The sequence below is a fragment of the Amblyomma maculatum genome, chromosome 4, assembly GCF_055883805.1.
Source record: "Amblyomma maculatum isolate TAMU_Amacu chromosome 4, ASM5588380v1, whole genome shotgun sequence".
Classification (NCBI taxonomy): Eukaryota; Metazoa; Arthropoda; class Arachnida; order Ixodida; family Ixodidae; genus Amblyomma; species Amblyomma maculatum.
The window spans coordinates 37,957,582-37,979,068 of NC_139347.1; the positions used below are offsets into that span (position 1 = coordinate 37,957,582).

At 45.3% G+C, this 21,487-nt stretch overlaps 1 protein-coding gene across 1 annotated transcript; it reads right to left on the minus strand.

The window, feature by feature from the left end:
* Positions 1-21,194, minus strand: Tango14 (transport and golgi organization 14). The gene is made up of 6 exons (XM_084599834.1): positions 21,071-21,194; positions 16,974-17,357; positions 12,453-12,560; positions 6,617-6,805; positions 3,442-3,544; positions 1-1,147 (listed from the first exon to the last, which is right to left on the minus strand). Exons 2-6 carry the CDS (start codon positions 17,329-17,331, stop codon positions 1,057-1,059), a joined length of 849 nt encoding a protein of 282 aa, XP_084455960.1. The 5' UTR covers positions 17,332-17,357; positions 21,071-21,194; the 3' UTR covers positions 1-1,056.
* Positions 21,195-21,487: the final 293 nt, after the last annotated feature.

Consider the following 21,487-nt stretch of genomic DNA (forward strand, 5'->3'; position numbering starts at 1 on the left):
TTGAGATAGAAACTTTTTTTTTATTCGGGAAAAGTAATTTTCAGAAGCTGGGTATTCGGTGCTCCTGGTCCAGGGCTCGGCTGGTGGTAGCTGACTTGCAGACTAGTTGGATGATCCAGGTTTGCCGGTCCGGAAACGAAAAGTTGGCCCTGGCTCTGGCGTGACGCATTTGGGGACAGTTTGCATCCCCTCGCATGCTGGTGGCGTACTATGAATAGGTCTTAGGTAAACGTAGAATAAAACGAACAACATTTGAACCGACTGTGGAAGATTGGATACAAAATACGGGACATTTTTTGATGATGTTAGCAAGAAAATCTCTCGGTTGCAATGATAAAATTGTGGATGTGCCCACATGTCGGTTTTATAACGCGTGACCGGTACAGTGCTGGTACGGAGACCAGAGAACCAAGAGTTAGCAGAGCAGTACGGCAAATACGGTAACGCGCTGTCACATTTGCCTTGCTGTTGCAGTTACCACGTTTACCATCTGGCGGTGATGCAACTCGATAGCTCCACGCGGCAAAGAAGAATGCAGACTTTTTGCCTCTTTGAAGATCACACTTCTGCTTCGCCACGAGGGTATTTAAGAGCGGTTTCTATATCTGTTAGCAGAGATAATTTCAAACCCTTCCGCTGGTATGTTTTGTCACTTTCAAAAGTTCATTAGCCTTCCACTGGCGCTTCTACTGCGCATTCTCGACCTTATTGGCTGTGGTTCACACCAGCCGAGAGTGAACAATCAAATTTGCTGAGATCGTTATTGTTACTATAAATCGAAATAACAATACGCTGCCTTTCTTTCCTGTTTCTTGGCTACGGCCCACTTCAACAAAATCGTGTTATTCACGCTCGCATCCTCCTCTAAGGATCACGCGCCCATCCTTTGTTTGCTCTACATTCCCTTAATTGTCCCATACCCTGCAGTTTTTCCGCTCCTGCACGACCGCTGTCTTTTTTGTGTCACAACCGTATATGATGCTTGGGAAGTAGACGCCCCTGTTCTTGGGATTTCCGCTGCAACTGTCCGTCAATGCCAGAGCTGGGCACGAGTGGTCACTTGCCGAAGCGTTTCTCTATTTTGTTGTACTTGTGCAGAACTTCGACGAACTCGGACAGGAGCACGTTCCTGTGACTTCCAAGGTCCCTGGCATCAGAGAAAAAGAGAAGAGACCGTCATCCGAGGAACCGCGAGGTTTTTACGGGAAAGAACCACTTTGTAGCAGCAGCGAGAACCTACCGGACAAAGCTATAGACCACCAGTATAGCGCAATAGCTCAGGACTACTATTTACACTGTGCCGTTGCCAGTAAGAGCACGCGGTAATTTGCCTGACTGGTGTAAGGTCGAGCTGTGCAGGTGTGCGCTAAGTGTATGCTCTCTTTAGCTTGCATCTCCTTCAGTGATCCAAGCACGCAGTGGTCAGGAATTGAGTCGCGCTTCCATGCTTCTCATAAGGCACGGCTTCGACTTGTGACGAACTCGGGTTTACGACGGAAAGAAAGTTCTAAACTGAATATATATATATATAGGCAGATAAATGAATGGAAAATGAGGGTGCTTCTTATAATACATGAAGGAAAAAAGCCAACAGTTGGCGGCGAGGCCAAGGAAAGCATTGGGGATCGTACTTTGTCTTTTTTTTTTAATTTTTACTTCGATAATTACATAAATTAGTAATAAAATCTGCTTAGAGGAAAGATAATTAAACACAAAACAACGTGCTGATGGTGGGAACCGAACCCACGACCTCCGAATATCGCGTCCGGTGCTCTTCCAACTGAGCTACATCGACCGCTGTCCCACCTTACTTTCTTGGGTATTGTTGTCTGTATACGAAACTTGACAGTGTTCATCAGCGCCACCCTCAACCATAGCGGTGGACGTGGAACGTCCTGTGATACCGCCAGCGTCACGTAGAACGTGATCGAGAGTGAGGGCGATATTCGGAGGTCGTGGGTTCGGTTCCCACCATCGGTACGTTGTTTTTCCTTCTACTTTCTGTTTAATTATCTTTCCACTAAACAGACTTCATTACAAATTTATGTAATTACCGAAGTCAAATTTAAAAAAAGACAAAATACAATCACCAATGCTTTCCTTGGCCTCGCTTGCTATTGGCATGAATTAGTGCTGTAATAGCATTAGGAAGAAAGATGATTAAATGCAAAGTAGAAAGAAAAACCACACGCCGATGGTGTGAACCGCGCCCACGACCTCCGAATATCCAACTGAGGTACATGGACGGCTCTCCAACCTTTCTTTTTAGCTTTCCGTTCCCACCATCGGTGGGTTGTTTTTCATTCTACTTGATATTTAAATATGTATGATTACAGCAGTTAGTCAGGTCAAAACAAAATGTGTGTGTGTGTGTGTGTGTGTGTGTGTGTGTGTGTGTGTGTGTGTGTGTGTGTGTGTGTGTGTGTGTGTGTGTGTGTGTGTGTGTGTGTGTGTGTGTGTGTGTGTGTGTGTGTGTGTGTGTGTGTGCGTGCGTGCGTGCGTGTGTGTGTGTGTGTGCGTGCGTGCGTGCGTGCGCGTGTGAAACTGTGCTTTTGCTTATCAAGAAGTCATATTCGTGAGCTCAATATTTCAATTTTGTGCAATTTTTCTCTGCACCAATTTTTCCAAGAACTATATGTGAATCGAGAAATCGTGAAAAGCCGTTTGTTGCAGAAATTAAGTCATTTACGGTATTGAACCGATTAAACGACTAGAAGTATAGAAATTTCGGTTGCACTTTTTCTTATTTGCAATGATGCCCAAGTACTGGCATCTTGGACTATTACGTGGTATTGTACTACGACCGATAATATGTTGACAATTTTTTTTTATTCCACAGCTTCGGGTTCGCTTTCAATTAGCCATCGATGGCTGCAGTGACATTGTCTCGGTCATGAACGCGGTAATAGAAACCTCATCATTTCAATTGACATCAGTGTTTAGGCCAGACCGCCTAGGTCTGGCCTAAACGAATCAAAGAGCAACATCCGAATCAAAGAGCAACATGACGAATCAACAAGCAACATCCAATGCCTCAAGTGGCGTATATTAAACTTTGACGCCGAAACCTTCGCTGGGTTGCTGAAACCTAAACGGCACAAGAGAAAATTTCGAGGTATTTGCCAGTCACTTATTTGCGCATTTCTTTTTTCGAAAATGAAGCAACCAAAAATTATGTCTATATATACTCGTTTGAATCGTGGATGCGATTTTATAAAGCTACGAGAGGTTTTTGAATAAAGGAAGAGAATACCTCACATATGCAGGGTGGCCTCCTTATGTGCGCACTAATAGAGATAAACACTTGTATGTTGCTAAAAGAGGATATGTGGGTATCTGTCAGGCCAATATTGCGCTTTTTTTCCAAGGCTTTGCCAGTTTCAAGGAACATATGTCGTGCTATAGTGTGAGAGTATGAGTTCTCGGTCTCCAAGCACTCACAGTATCTCGCTGTAGTTTATATGCCAGGGTGGATAGCCCAGGACAGAGCCCCATCCACCGAAGCGCAGTGCCAGCTGTGGCTCGGGCATTCCTCGGTACTCGGCTGCACACAAGGGAAAACGAACAATAGGAATCATATAAGAAGAGCAACACGTGAAATAAACAAATTGTTCGCTTATGTTTAACGGTGCATCAAATTAAAGGACAGGGATTGAACGTTATTTCCTGTTCCCGGCAATAACCAAGTGGTGTAAGTACGAAGCGAAATGTAGAAAAATTGTAAAAAAAAAAAAAAAAAAACAAACAAAATACGTCGCCCGACATTCAACCTCGAGGTAATGTAAATTTCAGTGATAACTAGCGACTGTGCGAAATAACAATGCCGGTCGGAGTTTTAGTAACCTTGCGCAGGAGCTCTGACATTATTTGAATAGCCGGGTGAGTAAACCATATGAGTTCCGGCATGCAACGGACGATGACGGATCTGTGATTTTCGCCGAGCATAGCCCATACTGTCGTCGTTGTATGAAAAACAAAAAAACAAAAAAACAAAAAAAAAGCTTTAGAATTATTGAAAGAAAAATAATATTCATTGTTCAATGATGCAGTTACTGATTAATTTGGCCTCACGCACGCCATCTGCTAGTCGTCGGGGTTTGCCTAGTTGCGGTACTTGCCCAATCAGGCGGTGGTTCAAGGTTCAATCACTGGACTAGATATTTTTCTTCGCCAACAAACGTCTAAGAATGTGTACAGTTTTCATTTGTAACTATAAGGGCGTCATGTACGCTGGCTAGTAATTACACCTAATTAATCATATATTATGTGTTTTCCATTCTAAGTGTTCCTTTTTTTTTTTTTTATCAGTTAGGTTCGGTGCGGTTGAAGACAACTACATATAGCCGACAGTTAAACAAAAAAAAGCACGGACGCCACATGTCCCGAATGGCCTTCGAGCAGCTGTCCCTTTAAGCATAAACCTCTGCAGAGTGCGCTGCAAACAGGCCGGGGGGTTAGCAGGGTTTTCCCACGAATTGAATATAGGGTGGGAGGGAGGGCATCTTTGTTAGTCATCAGTGTAAAATGAAATCATATTAAAGAGGTCGTCGCCTCAAAAAACAACAAGGGTGTCTCGTCGTATAGGTCATTATGCATGTGCTATACCATGCCATTGTGGTGGTGGTAAAACTTTAATTTCTCACAAATACAGGATAGTCGTCAACCTATCCGCCTACACGCCTGGAGTCCTTGGACCCGGGCGGCGTGCTCGGCCAGTCGGATTACTCCTAGCTGCGTGTCAGGGTGTGAGCTCAACTAGAGTCTCCAAAAAATCTCCTGTTTTTGTCTCTTGATTTATATTTTCGACTTGTGGACACGTTCATATCATATGTACCAGATCCGCCTTATCCTGATATAATTTGTGTCTGTCTGAGAATTGCTCCGGGTACTACTAGCAAAGGGTATACTGGTTCGAAAAAGCCTTGTTTGTAAACGCTTCCAGATGCTTTCTTGGCTCTATTTAGTGTCCTATCTGCCGGTGGGTATTTTAACCTGTTTAGCCGATAATGCTCAGTAATCTCTTTATATCTGAATAGCCTGTCGCTGCTATACTGAGGGTCAGAGTCTACCCGGAAGGTGGGAGCGCGGGCAAGCTTATGAGTTTCCTCATTTCCCTGAAGCTGGGAGTAGGCTGGTGCCTACATAAGTCGGATTATTCTGTCATCCTGACATGTTTTCAGTAGCCTCTTTGCCTGTGGAGAAACTCTTCCCTTGAGAAAATTGTATATATTGCTGTTTTAGAATCACTTATAATTGTAGTAGCCATTGTCCCCGCAATCGCAAGTGCAATGACCACCTCTTCAGCCGTGTCAGATATGCTCGTCCTGACCGAGCGGCTTATTCTGAGGTTTTGTTTATCATCTGTCACTACCGCAACCATAACCTGCCTTTACTCATACTCGGCGGCGTCTACATAGACCACGCCCTGTCTTTCTTGATATACCTTCTGCAGCGTTTTTCTCCTTTTCCTGGTGATGCTCTAGATACCATATCAAGATTACTTACTTGACCTCGCCGTTCGTGAGGGACCAAATTCGTCCCATTCGAGCATCATTCGACACTTTAAGCGGCTTCCAGCACGTTGCCTGTCTACAGAATTCACTATATGGCACCCACTGTGTAATCCATACGCTGCATTCGTCAAATACTGCTACATATCGTCATTTCGTGCAATACTGAAAACTAAGAGACTGCCGTCTCTCTCAGAGATCTCGCGACCTTCATAAGCTTAGATAGCGGCGACCCTTCGCTCACTCGTGTTGAACCCATATTTGTGCTGGGCTGCGACGGAAGAGCGTGCGTATACTTGAGAATTGGAGCCAAAGTAGAGTCATCGCCGGAACAAGAGAGGGTTCGTTACTGCCTACGGTCTTTGCTCACTGCAAGGCTTCCCGGAGCGCTGCGGCGCTTACATGGTCCCCATGCCACAGAGCCAGAAGAGACACAAACATTCGCATGCTTCTTTTGTTGCTAAAGCTATAATTAACTTGCCCAGCAGTGACGCTTCTGAATACTGCGATGTCCGCAGCAAGAATCGAATTCTTTTCCGAAACGACAGGAAATTGTGATGAGTGCGAGAGACACACTGTACCAACAACTAAGCCAGGACTTCAAGAACTAAATTTAGCGTACTAAGTCCATAATGCAGAGCACGTGCACAGCTGCCGGAGAGAGAGACTAATGAAAGACGGAGCGGAGACTGCGTTTATAAATCGCTTGCGTACTATCCTACGCGTGAAAGGGAATTGGGGAGAGAAAGACGTAAGGAGAGCAGTGCGGAAAATAAAAGCAATAAAGGAGGGGAAAATATAAAATGCGACCATTAAAACCAGTATACTATAAGGTGCATCGGCGAGTAAAGTGATATAACATGAAATGATGAAGTGTGTAAGGCGGACAAACGGGCTGACAAAGTTCACTACGTGAAGAATGCATGAGGGAAACGTGCAAGGTCGAATTAGAGCTTGTCGAGATGTCCGATACCACTTAGTTATGCAAATAAATAGTTTATTGCACGACTCTGTGCGACAACTGCCGGAGACGGCGCGTATTGCGGAAGACAGCCTTACTGGAGAGGAAGATGGATGGAGAGAAGAAAATAAGGAAGCACACTTGCCCTTTATGTATTTGTCGAGTGTCTCCTGGGTGACATCCTCGTCGTCGATGGTTCCGTACTTGTAGTCGTCGCAAATCTTCCTGAACGCCGCGACGAGGCCGCCTTTTCCGTCTACAGGCGTCACCACGTAGACGGGCAGCCCCGTGAACTGCTCCGCGGCGTCTTTACTGCGCTCGCACTCGTCTTCTCCTGGATAGGAAACAGCAGAGCATCATTAGACTGCCACTGTGATTGCAGCACGTTTTTGTACTGCACACTACATATGCAAAAAAGCTAGCAGGCGACAAGTTGACGTCAGATGATGTCAAGTGACATCTTTGTTGGCGTAAGCCTGTTCATTGAGTTTCTGGCGTTCCCTGCACTTCAGTACACATAAAGTAAAAGAGTTCCATCTGCCTTCAGTTGAATCTTATGACATGGAAATGTCACCAGAGCTTCCGCGAACAATAATTCAGGCTCTCTTTGGTGAAGCTCTTACGGCTGGGTACAGAATAATGCCCGCAGACCCACTCAAGCCGCCCTGAGAGGTTTTATGTTTAAGAGTTGGGCCCAGATAGAGGCATCGCACGCACTGCCGATGTGGATTTGCTCTACAGTGAAGTATGCTATAGGTTAGAATATGAGCTGCTATTAGCGGAATCACACCGAGTATTCGGCATGGATTCGCCATGATCAGATTACGGGGAAAAAAAAAAAAAGTTTCAAGAAAGGGCGAGGGATCTGAAGTGTGCCGAAAATGCACCGGGTAGGGTATCGTGAAGACGATGCGGGAACTTGCTGTTGAATCAAGTGCCACTGCATTGTAAAAATAGTTTTATTATTTATTATTTTATTTTTGCAAGGAAATCGCCTTCGTATAGAAACACGTGAAGTTGCAATTTGAATTGTTCGCGAAATTTGGCTTTCAATATTTGATCTCGCTAGTGCAACTTCATAACTTTGTAACTTCATATGGTTATAACAAAAGGGAAGCCAGTTTGTGACTTTCTAGTTACAACTGTGCAACAGACGACGGTAATATTTTTGGACAGTTTCTGAACTTTAATGCACTGCAACACTGGGCACTAACGAAAGTGCTTTGTGAACTAGAATCTCAACTAAGTTCTAAAAAAATCCTTCGTCGTAATTGCGGTTCTTTGTTTCGACCGCGAAGTCAGTTTAGCTATAAACTTTCTTCGACAGAAGAGAAACAGCATACTACGGGAAGTGATTTTGGAGATTGCAAAATTTGAGTTCCCTATATCCCTATAATTGTATTCCAATGAGAGCTTCACTGCGATTTTAACGTAGCTGAAACTGTTAAATATTCCGTCACTCTTCGGTTTAACAGATGCCGTGGTGTGCTGGACGCCGCAGGGACAACACTTGAGAACTGCGGATTTAATGCACTGTTCATGCGTTATGCAAATTACTATAACAGCTACGTTTTGATTTTAATACTGTGCAGACCTTTACGGGATAACTGGCTTGTGGAGTTATCAGCAGCTGTAATAATATAGCGGCGCGTTCCTTCGTTTTTGCCAGTTTCTGCATGGCTATAGAATCCTCTGTGGGGTTCACTCTTTGGCGTTTTTTTTTTTGTTTGTTTTTTTTTTTTGGGGGGGGGGGGGGGGGGTCAGAGACCTTCTATGGAGGTCATATGTCGCCAGAACCACTCATGAGTCGGCTCACTCGAGCTCACCCACGTTCATATTCAGATCATGATCCGGGTCGTGGGCGGTCCGGACTTGAATTTGGTATCTGAGTAGTGAGTCCGGGCTCAGGCTTAGGCATCTCGTCGTAAAATAGTTCGTCTCGTCTCGTTTTTTTTTTCTTTTTTTTTTATCATAGATTTGATCACTCATTGCCACCGGAAACAAAGTTATCAGTCCACTCTAGCGCTCTTCCCTCAAAAGCCACCACAAAGCTCATCCCCTGCGGGCGCGCACTGTCGCATGTCAAAACTCATTTTTCGTGCGCACTGCCAATGGTTGGAACCACCTGCCCAACCATATTGCCCCCACCACTGACATGGCTTCAAGTTTTCAATTCAAGCCCGTCATTGAAGCCTTCCAACCTAATATTTTTGCCATGTTATGCCCATCCTTCATGTAATGTCCCGGCCAGGGAACTTCGAGGTATAATAAATAAATAAATAAATAAATAAATAAATAAATAAATAAATAAATAAATAAATAAATAAATAAATAAATAAATAAATAAATAAATAAATAAATAAATAAATAAATAAATAAATAAATAAATAAATAAATAAATAAATAAATAAATAAATAAATAAATAAATAAATGCGGCGTGTAGAATATATTGTCGCGACAAAGGACGCTTGCTGGCGCAGTTGCTTGGCAACGCCTGAAAGTTGAAGGGTTATGCAAGTTAAAAGCATAAAAAAGAAAGGTTGAGTATGGTGATGACTATCACCACCTCGTTTCAAAGGGGACGCTCCTAATATCCATCCAACCCGTCGAGCCTCTTGAAAAGCGAAATATGTAGAGTACCTTCCTGCGTGCGCTGACTAGCACATTTTGTGCATGATGAATATTGCCACTGATATACAACTTAAGGTGGATGGGGGCATGGTCAAACTCTCTCACGTTTTGTGAATGCCTGCTGACAGCCTAAAATATTAAACTGATTGCGTCTGATAAAATAAAACTCACAGTAGTAGCTCATTGGCATAAAAAAACAATCAACCAAACCAAACCACGCACGCACGCACGCACGCGTGATTTTAATTTGAACGGAAAAACGTGCTCCGTTTACTTATGTCCGTACCTGTACAGTACAGCTAGTAAAGAAAACGACATTTACGTTTCTCGATTGTTTTTTTTTTTTTTTTTTTACCATTCTGTAACTAGCACATAAGCTGGATGGGAAGAAAAAATCTGGCTTCTTTGAGCATTGGCGACCATTATCATAATATAAAAATACAATTTGTGTTCACAGAAAATTTACTAAAGATTTGCTTTCTGCATGCACTGCGCGAAGGTATTTAAGGTAGTAAGTACTTTTATTACAAAATTCTGGCATCTAGCTATTTCTAGAATCCCCTTTCACAATAGCCTAATGCCGTCAGTACTTCGCACGCAAGCTTTTTTTGCCAATCACTGCTTGACACCGCCCAGGCAATCCCCCGCATTCGAGTACCTTTTCGGATACATGTTCTTGTGCCTCAGCCAGGGCACGAAGGCTATTCAAATATTTTCTGTTAACATAAACCAAACAGGCCGGATTGGCCTCTTTATAAGATGCACCCTCCCCTTCCCTGACCAATTTTTCACAGGTGTTGTAAAAGAGAGCGCAAGCTTCTGGTCGCCATTATATTAAAACATCATATGTCCCATATTCTTATGTGTCTATGGAAGCGACGGTGTAAGAATATGGAAGCATAACCTTTAGGAATTGTCTGATTAACCTCTTTGCTTGTGTATACTTTTAATGTATTGAAGGTGACCAACTCTCACGAGTGGAAAATCAGCCCCCTACCAATAAAGTTTAACGTGGGAAGTTGATAACGTGGTCCGTACAAATAGCGTTTGAGGCGATGCATACAAAGAGTTCCATCATTATCACACGACAAGAACCTCGACTGGTGTAATAAAATCCGGGTTTTCTATTAGTCATATGTCCACCACGCCGGGTGTTCCTCAGCTTATACCATCCTGGGCGCCCACATGGTTCCACATATGTGAGAGTTTTAAGCTGGAATCTTGTTTAAGTCTGCACGCGTGTCGGGTCAATCTGTGGAGCCACTGCTGAGACTGGTACCAATAAGACAGAATATTTAGAAACATTGATAACAGATAGACATTCGTGTTCAATTTCATCCCGAGGAAACAGTATATTTGTCGGCAGATGGATTGGTCATCTGACGTGTCACGATGAAGATGGAATAACCAAATCTGCCCTGCGTCTGTATAGAATTTAAACTTGTAAAACCGCGGGCTATGCTATATTCTGAAATGCATTGAAAGCTGGAGTGTTTCGTAGCATAGTAGTGGCAGCCGATAACTTCGATTTAAACGGTCTAGGTGGCGTTACGTACACTGAGCACTCGCAGATCTCGACAAGGCCAGCGTAAGTTACGACCGCTTATGAGCGATAAAGTACCAGCAAATGAAGCTGCGAGCGTAGATCCGAGTAGAGTCACATGGTGTCTCCTCGCCACTTTGCCCAAGCACGTGCGCGCAGATTCACGTGCTCAGCCTTTATCGCCTATCCGCTGTCGTGACGTTCGCTGCTGGGAGAGAAGGCCATGCACCGGCCTTATTAGATTCTCGGCGTTGCCGACTCCACCCACTTCTTATAAAAATGTGCAACAATAAAAGCAACCACAGAGCATGTCGGTTTAAAATTAGAGCAAATAATAATATTTTCCAACAGGTGGAAATGAACGCAACGGGAGGCGCTCATGAAAGGACAAAAAAAAAAAAAGAAGAAAAAAAAAACTGGTGAAGTCGCTTAAGACTGCTTACGTGTGGGACATTTCTTTCAATAAAGTTCGCTTGATTTGTTGCGCACGAATGCCAGCACGCGTTCGGAACTTAAGTTGCACTGGGACGGTGTAACGACAAGTTCTTACGAGAAGCAAGCGCAGTTTCCTTAGCACGCCGCCTGTTCGCGTACCTCGCCCGCGTCTGCGTGTATACTGTCTCGCCGCGGCCTCTCAAAGATGCAGTGCACTTGGCACTGAAAAGATCGTTACCGCGCAATCTTTCCTTCCTCCATTCTGTCGCGGCTCGATATTCCAGACGCGACGCCATCTAATCCTCCTGCGGTGCGGGGCAGTTTTATTTTTCGTCTTTTTTTTCTTGCCCAAAATAACTTATGTAGCCCCCCCCCCCCCCCCCCCACCCCCCCTCTTCCTCCCCTTCCCCTCCGTTGGACATATCCTATACCTTCCGCCTAAAATAAAAACTTAAGTCGAGCAGTTACGCCGCCCAAGCATCTCCCAGCTGAGCGAGGGGGCATTATTCCATAAAAGTACGCTCAGAAATAGCAAAAAGAAACTTATTTCAGGAATATATATATATATATATATATATATATATATATAAAGTGAATTATATCGTTTTGTTCATTGCTATATAAGTGGCTGTTAACCAGAAGTGGAACTCAGTCAGATGAGGACGTTAGCAAAGTACGTAAGCTAGGGAAAGCCAGGAACGTGTTAAGACGCAATTTCGTGAGCTGAATAAATGCTCCCTATGTCTAATACACCTTTGCAGACCAGGGGGCTTTACATACCCACCGTTTTATCGCTCTCATCATTCGCTTAGGGCAGTTATTTAGTACTTTTTTAAAAAGAACCACTGCAAGTGCACCCATTTGCTAGATAATTACGGGTAAATGGGCTGTTCGGGTTGAGAAAAATGCAAAGATAACCTTACCTGAGCTTTTGGCAACACTCGAATACGTACCAAAAAAAAAAAAAAATATGAGAACGAATTAACTGTGAGAAATAACAGGCTGAGAAATAATATGGCTTTCACCCCCCCCCCCCCCCACCCCCACGCACTCAAAATTAAAGAAAAGAAAAACGAATACCGCGTTCATAAACACCAAAAAAGTCAGCCGAATTCTCGAGATTAGGAAAAGCAAAACCTCCAACCCTATCTCTGATAACGTCGCCACGCTAGCATTGAAGGCGGGAATTCCAGATCGCTGCAGCACATGTATACCGTGTGTTGTGACCGCCGACCCCTTGGCGGGACTCCAATTAAATCTTGATTTAGTAGTATATATTTGGACAAAGTTTGTATATTCCTGCTCTTCTCCGCCTCATTGTATATCAAACCCATGGATTAAAATACAGAGCAGAAGCGAAGGGGCCCTGACCTTCAGGCCTTGCCACGACGAACTCGACGGCGCTCTTCTTGAACCTCGCGTCCACCAGCGTGTTCTTCATGATTTCCTTGAGCTTCTCTAGTTCGTTTACCAGGGTCCCTGAAATGTAAATAGAAATGATATTGTCACGTAGCTGGTGACAAGCCCGGCAGACACAAGCGAAGACACTTCTGTTGCACTTGCATGGAACTCTTTATTGTGATCACTTGCGCCGGCAAAAGAACTAAGTGATTCCGCGATGGCGATAACAGCAAACGTGCTCGTCTGCAGGCGAATTACGAATGCCCTTCACACCCGCCAACGCTCAATTTAGAGGCGGCGAAGAAAAGTATAAATAAATCCGCAAATGGTGACTACCATAACCTGGAACATTGCAGAAACACTCGCGAGTGGCCGGAATCTTCGGGACACATCTCAGTGCATCTTGCGCTACAAAGAAACTGATAAAGCTGCGTCTCGTGGCAACGAGCGTGAACAAACAAAGAATACAGAATTGATCCGTGCCAGAATGAGAGTGATAAGTCCACATGCCGGCGGCTGTCGAAAAAAGACCAAATAAATATTTGAACAGTTTGCGACATTATGGAGATTTAGTTCAAACCTATGTCAGTGCAGAATGCGGCTGCTAAGTAAAGAGCACAGGCTATGTACGTGACAACAGTGCACACTACCTCCGGTGTACAACAAACATTTTCCAATAAAGAGAGGTCTAGTATAGGATCAAAGGAATATCTGGTTTTAGCCAGAAACGAAGAAGCTCGCATTTTCGCATAGAAGCTCCGTACATTTACCAGTACTATTTCACAATTCTAGACGCCGGAAACACTTCTTTCGTTTGGAAATTCGCATTTCAGACAAGAATGTTTTAATAAAACTAAATATTTAACGTGTAGCTTTCACAAAGATAGGCGGAACGAGCGAACAGAGCATATACGCACGTTCAGTTTGTTCTGTGGGATAGGCGTTCACGGAGTATTTGCATTTAGATTCGATGCATACGCGAGGAGGAAAAGCACGCAGCGTGATTTTATATAGGCTGAGACGTAAAATATTGGCTGCTGCGCGAAACACAAGAAAAAGCAACTCCACTTCTTTAGCATCAGAAATTGCGTTAGAACGGCTGTTTGAGGCTGCCGTCCTGCCAACGCACCAAACTTTTCGTTCGGGCCTTCAGTCGCTGTGCCGTCGCTGAGCAAGTCAGGAAATGACGGAAGCTGTTTCGATTACCTCCAGGTGCACGGGAACAAGTGATCTGTCCGAACTCGCGACATGTGCCTTTCTTATTAGTGTGCTCTTGTGACAATGATACATATAAAAGAGGATTCATATCCCCCAGGGAGGGGTGGTGGGGTGAAGTTCAGTAATTCAGTCTTTCATATAAAGATAAGAAAAAAAAATAACTATGGCAAGAAAATTAAAACAAGGAACCTACTTTGAAAGAAATAAAGAAGAAAAGAAAAAGAAGACAGCACTATCTTAAACCTCGTGGGTCTTCAGGACACCACGTGGACGGTGTTGGTCTAACACGCTTGCACGGCGTAACTTGGATGGTTCCGTAATATGCCACTAATGATAGATAATACTCGCAAGCCACCAGGTTAACCTGCAAGGTTCTGACTACAATTCGCGACGCCTGCATTGTTTGCCCTCCGTGCACTTCGTTTGGTATTTTGGTGCGACCACGCGACATTGCGCACCAAGTTTCCGAGCGTATCATAAACGCGAAGCACCCCAAATCTGATTCTGTGAAGAGAAGCCGGCCAGCTTTAGATTTGAGGCACGTGGTCGGGTACGCTTTCTCTTCCGTAAGCAAAGATCTCTCTCTCTCTCGCTCTCTCTCTTTCTGTTCGGGACACTGCAGGCGATCTGAAGCCGGCCTCTTTCTGCGAAGCCACTGACAAGGCCACTGTATAAACATAAGTAAATGCATGCTTTGTGATCACGGCGATCGCAACATCAGCAAAGCCTCGCGCTAAAATCATAGTAGGGGGCGAACGAAGTATGTTGCAATTGAAGCCGTCTATCTTTTCCAAATTAACGCTACTGTTTGATCTTGCCGACACCAAACTCACGGCGGTTTCCTCCTCACCCTCTATACTGTGACGTCAGCCTCCTTCGTTCTCCCATTCGTTTACTTTGGTCGCGCGGGAGTGCGTGCTTTTATTTTTTAGACTGAGGATGTGGATCCAGCGGTTTTAACTTCACTTTTTTTTCCTTCCGCACTTGCCAATGCAATTCTCGTGCCTTTGAGGTTTGAATTTTTCATATGCAAATGGATCGCGACGTAAAGATTAATGTGGTGCAGCATAAACAATTAGAACTTGATTGTGATTCCATGCTGCTACGTCCTCAGTTGTCCAAACGGGAAAGGAAAAGAAAGAGGCGTTCTATCCAGCGAGCGCGACAGAAAACAAAAACAAAAAAGTAGTTGTGGTTTAGCTTTGTTTGACCCTAGTTGAAGTCCAAAAGCAACGACGGAAACTTCTTCTGCCTGCTACATTATTCCCCTATCACTCTCTATCAGTGTAAGGTGCTACATTATTGGGGACACTTAAGCTCATCCTTTAAGGGTATGACGCGAGAGCCTAAGCTACAAGCCCGCATATAAAGTCACGCTTCAACCAATCATATATATATGGACGTGCCTGCGTATCGTAGGTGTAAGGAGAATGCAAAAGGTTCGGGCAGGCTGATTCTAATATATCACCCTCCCGTATGGAAGGAGTAACCCGAGTTGGCAGCTCCTGCCCGCGGCATAGGGGTAACGTGAATTCAAATTTCATGGCAGGCTGATTTTTTATTGCGAAAACAATACTACTCGCACTTTCAAGACGTCATCGTGGTCCCGGCGGTAACCGCGTTTGACCTTTAGACGACCCCCGTAGTGACATCACACCGAGCGGAGGAAAAACTGGAGACCAGCTCGGCTCGTCAGCGTGGTCCCGGCGGTAACCACGGCGCGCCACGTGACGCCGTGACGTCACACCCCAAGTGACACACGGGCTGGCAGGAGCTGCCAACTTGGGTCTCTCGTTTCACATGGGACGGTTATGTCAGAAGCAGCCTGCTAGGACCCTGGCATTCACGTTACCCATATAGACCAATAAGGCACGTTCATATCGGTTGGTTAAAGCGGGGCTTTATATGTGGGCTGAGGAAGAAGAAAAAGAGAAGAAGAACGCTCGGTCACCCGCAGCTAATGCTTTAGCTCAATATTTGGTTCAGCAGCGTTGAACCATTGTAATTGTTTTTTATGAGGAGACCGTAGCTACGCCTCTCCACGGCGTGGCTGCCTCTTCACGGTGTAGGTGCGGCCACCCGAGGTCTCGCCTTGGCAGTTACACTGAACCTGGCTCACGCCTGGCAATGACATTCGAAATGGCATTATTTGTGTATGCGCGTTTCTTTTTCTTTTTTCTTTTCGTGCGCATTTCGGCATGACTTGAATTCTTAGTACTACGCCTACTTGGAACTTAACTGTACGCTTCGGTTCATTCCATGCATACCGCGTTCATGTGTGCTGCTTTAAACCAGCTGTCTTTGATTTTGCACCGACGGCTGGCCCGCAGCAGTGATGTTTTTATGGCGTTTCTGCAGAATGCAAGCGAGAGATTAGCGTGAAGAGGTGACGTTCATTCGTCGGGGTTTAGTTAGCGCAGTAGTGACTGCTCCACCCAGTTTTGATTAGCAACATGTGTTCATATCCAACTCTCGTTTTTACCTTTGCCGAGGAGATTCACTCCTTTCTGGGGCACCGGGAATATTGCGGATAATTCCGCGGCACCAGCAGAGTGACGGGTCGAGTTTTCTTCTAAAGTTAATTTGGCACTACGATGTGGAGTAAATCCAAAGCACTTGGCGAGCTGATCATTTTTCACTGAAATTGATAACGTGGTCTTGACTCGCACCGTAACAGAAAACATTATTAGCGTAGGAGATACAGATCTGTTGTGTCACTCATAGAAGTCTACATTGACAATACTGACTGTTAATTATACCAAAGATGTTATGAATAGAAGGCTGGTTTTTGCGGTAAAAGAAAAAATATTTTTTGGGAAGGGAACCCCCAAGCACTTTATCGTTACGGGACCACGCGCAATGGGAGAGCACAGTTCGCTAGCTTAAAATCTCCACATCGCAGGTCTCTGCTATGGATGCACTAAAGGCCGTCACAGATGTTCCAATTTCAATTTGTTGATGCTACAGGGAGACACTGCGATGTCCTTGCTCACAGCACTCAATATTTTCTAGACAAACTTGTCCGGGAAACGCATCCTACCACGGGAGTACACATTAACAGTTACTTGCTGGTGTGCCTTGACAAGTACGAGCCTTCGCAATATATGTATATATATATATATATATATATATATATATATATATATATATATATATATATATATATATATATATATATATATATGTGTGTGTGTGTGTGTGTATGTGTGTGTGTGTGTGTGCGTGCGTATATATATATATATATATATTAATTAGAAGGAAACCTGATCGCACCGTTGATGTCGTATGCGGAGATGGACTCGGCTCCCGCTGCCAGGCACCAGAGGATGACCTTGGCCACTGCTTCGAGGTCGACCCTCTCCTCAAGCACGAGCAGCCCCACGTGCCGGGGCTTGTCGGCTAGGTTCTCGATGCTCTCCCGGATGGCCACCACGGCGGCGTAGCCCGTGGCCGAGTTTAGTGCCGCGTGCTCCAGCCGGTGGCGCCACTTCCGCACCGCGCTCTTCACGGTCATGGAGGCCAGCACGCAGTACTGGATCACCAGCAGCAATGCGTACCCGAAGACGCCGGCCACGGCCAGAGCCAGGTTTCGCAGGGGCCGGCCCGCGCTGTGGTCTCCCGCTGTGGCCATGCTTCGCCTGCTTACAGGCCCCTTGTCTGCAACAGGGAAAGAACTCTGATGACAATCATGGTCGAAGAATGCACTTGTATGATATAATGAGGAACAGCATACAAATTTACAGGACTGGTCAAAAGTGCCAAGACAAATGACCTGTTCAGTGGGGAACGAGACTCCCATTGCCAGCGCTCGAAATATTTTGACGGTGAGGAAGAATTTCATTCCAGAGGACTTAAGTACTAGCTTCGTGAATTCCGTGGCCTAGACACTTTTGGCCAGCTCTGTACATATGTCTATGAGGCGACAGGAGTATTCGCATAGATGGCAGCGGCTGTGGCAGGGAAAGGTGACCATAAATAAGTAGGGCACGTTTTTTGCCCGGCTGCAGACGACATCGGACTAATAGAGGGCATTGTACCGTACATACGTAGTTAAAACAGCTGAGGAATACGGGAAAGAAATTGATGGCAAGCGCCCGCAGAGCGCCGTGTTTTAATTGTTTGCCGCTTTCCGGTGTTTTACGATCTGTCTGCTGCCGCTACTATTCTCCCCGGCGTCCGCATGAATTTTCGAAGTCGACAGTTCATAATGGCCAAGCTTATTCGCGATCAATGATTCGAAGTGTACTGATTGCTCCATAGGAATACTTGACGGAAAATTTGTGACTAATGTGAAACTTGTGATCCGCTTGCTGTAACGTACAGTCGTGAGAAAAAGTGGCATACACCACTCAGTCGGTGACGGAGCTCGGGAAAACTGCATCAAAAAGCCATCTAGCGACAGTGGCGGGGATAGCGACAGCTTTTCTCGATCCCAGATAGCTTTTTCTAGTTGGAATTGTAATGCTGTTTTCCCGAGCTTCGCCACCGGTTGAGTGTTGTATACCACTTTTGCTCACGAGCGTGGACAAAGTAGAAGGTCCACTCCCCACTTGAAGGCGAAAAGAAGTTAGTGAAAAGGGAATTGGAGATTTAGCTAGCGGTGTAAGATAACGGCCGACCTCTGCAAATCAAGTCGCTAGCCTATTCCTGTATTATAAGAAAAAGAAGAAGAAAAAAAAAGACTAATGCACAAAATAAAAGAGTAGTAACAACCCTTCTTCCAAGAAGATTGTACTGCCTGTAGGCTCGAGCTGAAGGGACACGGTGGAACATCCTAAAGCTAGAAGCGGGCCGCGGCATCCGGTCTTAAATGGGAACAGCCGAACCCCAAAAAGTGGTGCTGGTTACCACGACGGTGCACTTGAACTCCGATTCGGAAGGCGTGCTCGTCAAAGTAAGCACTGGAAACTGCGAAAATCGATGACCTCAAAAGCTGACCTCTGCGAGAAACGACCTGATTCAACCTCAAACTTTGATTATGGTGGTTTTGGTTTGTTAAATTTGTTTGGCTTTTTCTTACATCCATGGTTTACTTGTTGCTGCACAGCAGTTCAACGCAAGCTGATGTATTCAAGAGAGCCAGCCAGAGCGTGGCTGCATCTCCAGCGACCTACGCTCTCTCTACACCAGCCGCTACCTGCACACAGCACCTGCCAAATCGGTCATCACCACCTGCCAGCAGGGGCAGGGTGTAATCGGTTCATATTTATTTTAATTACAATCCATTTCAACACTTTATTCGGATTATACATGGCAGGCGGCTGCTGACTGTAATTATTTGACAGAATTCACGCACACATAACGGCTTTCTCGTGACAAAATACTAGCGCCATAATGTGCACATAAGCGGGAAGCGATGATCGTGCGTGGCGTTAACGACCTGTATGGCGATTAGTGGTTCTTCGGCTTGCGTTCGGACCAGTCGGTTTTGCTTGAAAATGTATCATAGTGCGAAAAAACAGATATTTAAGTGGAGTTGGGTACCTTGTGAGGCGTACCGCAGAATTCAATTTAATCCAACCCCTGCTAGACCCTAAACCTTTACTTGAGCCCCACTTCCCTAACTGTCCTAGCTTCTATGCCTTCTAGGTGTACTGCCTTTCTCCGTGCTTTGTCACCCCGCCCTTTCACCTCTATCTTAATTTCTTCCCCTTGCTTTGGGAATCGGGCTAGCGGATCGAAATGAGGACGTATGCAGCGAGCCGTGCACCTGCAGGCGACAGACATGTTCTACAATTAAATTCACCAGCCGGGGTGGCGCAGGGGTTACGGCGCTCGATTACTGTTCCCAAGGATGCGGGATCGAATCCCGGCCTCGGCGGCAGCTTTTCGATGGAGGCAAAAAGCAAGACGCCCGTGTGCTGTGCGATGTCAGTGCACGATAAAGAACCCCAGGTGGTCGAAATTTCCGGAGTCCACCCCTGTGTCGCTTTATAAATATCATGCAAGGCACTTTATTGTAGTTTGATTTGGTTTGTGAGGTTTAACGTCGCAAAGCAACTCAGGCTATGAGAGACGCCGTAGTGGAAAACTCCTGAAATTTCGACCACCTGGGGTTCTTTAACGTGGACTGACATCGCACAGCACACGGGCGCTTTGCTTTTCGCCTCCATCGAAATGTAGTGTCGTGAGCTTATAACTTTGGTTGACTACTCCAGTGAGGAATTAGTGGCATCTTCTTTCCTATATTTGCACCAAACGCGAGTTATATTTCAAAGCTCTATGTCAGAGCACATGCTATACAGTCATATAGAAAGACAATTACAGAAAATTCCGACAGTTTAGACGCGAATACTAAGAGATGTACAACGGCGCCATGGTGAGTTTCGCGGCTTCCCAATGCACAGTGGCGCGCGCTCCCTGCGTATGAAATTCTGTCGCGAGTTTCATGATCAGTATTCAATGACTCAACCACCGACGTACAAACCATGAATCCGCGATGGCAGATAAGCGATGCGACTACTCAGCGCCTATTTTTGATTTTTTTTTTTTGAAAGATGTTACATAATTTATTCTCCGTCCCAGTCAAGTAAAGTGTCTTCCACACCACTGCTGAGAATACGACTGCGTATAACTAAAGCTACAACACTGTGAAAACAAAAATAGAGATCCAGCCTTGCAGCTTACTTTTCATCCTGCCAGCCGGATTGCTTTATGAAACTACGGAGGCTTCAGACAGTATACGGCGCAAAAACAGAGATGATTAAACGAACCTATATGTGCAAGCAGTTAACCGGCTCTACAGGCTTGTCGCTTTTGAGGTAAACAACGTCTATTGGTCGCCCAGGCTATCGGCACACTTTTTGTCTGAATAAAAATCTTTACTGTACATACCACTACTGTTACCTGAATAATTAAGAATACCTAACAGTGGGTTCTTCTGTGCGCTTTGATTCGTTATCTGTGAAACAATTCGTGTACGAGCATATATGCGTGTTTGAGCAAGCCAGGAAGTTTGAACAACGCCTTGCTTAAACTCGTGCATCGACAGGATTTCCTTATATTTCACGCATCGTCCTCACTGTGCGTATTTATCCGTCATAATACTAGGTAAATACCACCAGATGAGAGTAAACAAAGGTACCTTTCGCAGGTATTATTTGACACCAAACTAATACCGATAATGCACTATAGTCTATATGCAACTTGTGCTTAACTATAACTCCGCACACCACGTAGTTTGGATCGGTTTACAACACTTAGACGTCTAGGAAACAAAGCAACTGAAAATATGCAACAGGTTAAGACCTGGCTGGAACATCGCACTGCTCACTTAAACCTGCATGAAACACTGGAGTGTCGAGCTTTCTTGTAAGCAAAACAAAAGAAACAAATGATTCATCCTTCAACGTGCTTCATTGTTCGCTCACCTGCGTCGGATAACGAGTTCCTGACGCCCCTGGTTTGTGCGGCAATGAGCCCAGCAGGTACCGCTCCGCGGATGCGCAGGCTTTCCGACACTGCTGAGCCTCAGCGCAGCGCGACGGACTTGACCCGCTCCTCGCGCAGCTGTTGTCGGTGGCGGCGTCGCACCCGCCGCTACTTCTCCGCGCACACCCTTTCCCGCCGACTACGAACAAAGAATAAAAAAAAAAGAAAAAAAAACAGAAGTTTAGCTCCCTTTCCTCAATATGTCTCGGGGAGAGGCAGACATGGCGCCGGCGGTGCGTTGCGGTTTTTCTTCCTTGTAGCGTACCCAGCTGCCTACGGATGTAACGGTCAACGCATGCGGTGAGCACGTTGTGTCAGACGTCTAAAGGAGTGATAATGTGGTTCAGAATATCTAG

Excerpts from the sequence above, each read along its gene's own strand:
- Tango14 (XM_084599834.1), bottom strand. The coding sequence starts at position 17,331 with ATGGCCACAGCGGGAGACCACAGCGCGGGCCGGCCCCTGCGAAACCTG. Across the intron at positions 12,561-16,973 it reads CTCCGCATACGACATCAACG|GGACCCTGGTAAACGAACTA; the intron begins GTGCGATCAGGT and ends TTTACATTTCAG. Across the intron at positions 6,806-12,452 it reads CGTCGTGGCAAGGCCTGAAG|GAGAAGACGAGTGCGAGCGC; the intron begins GTCAGGGCCCCT and ends TTTCCTATCCAG.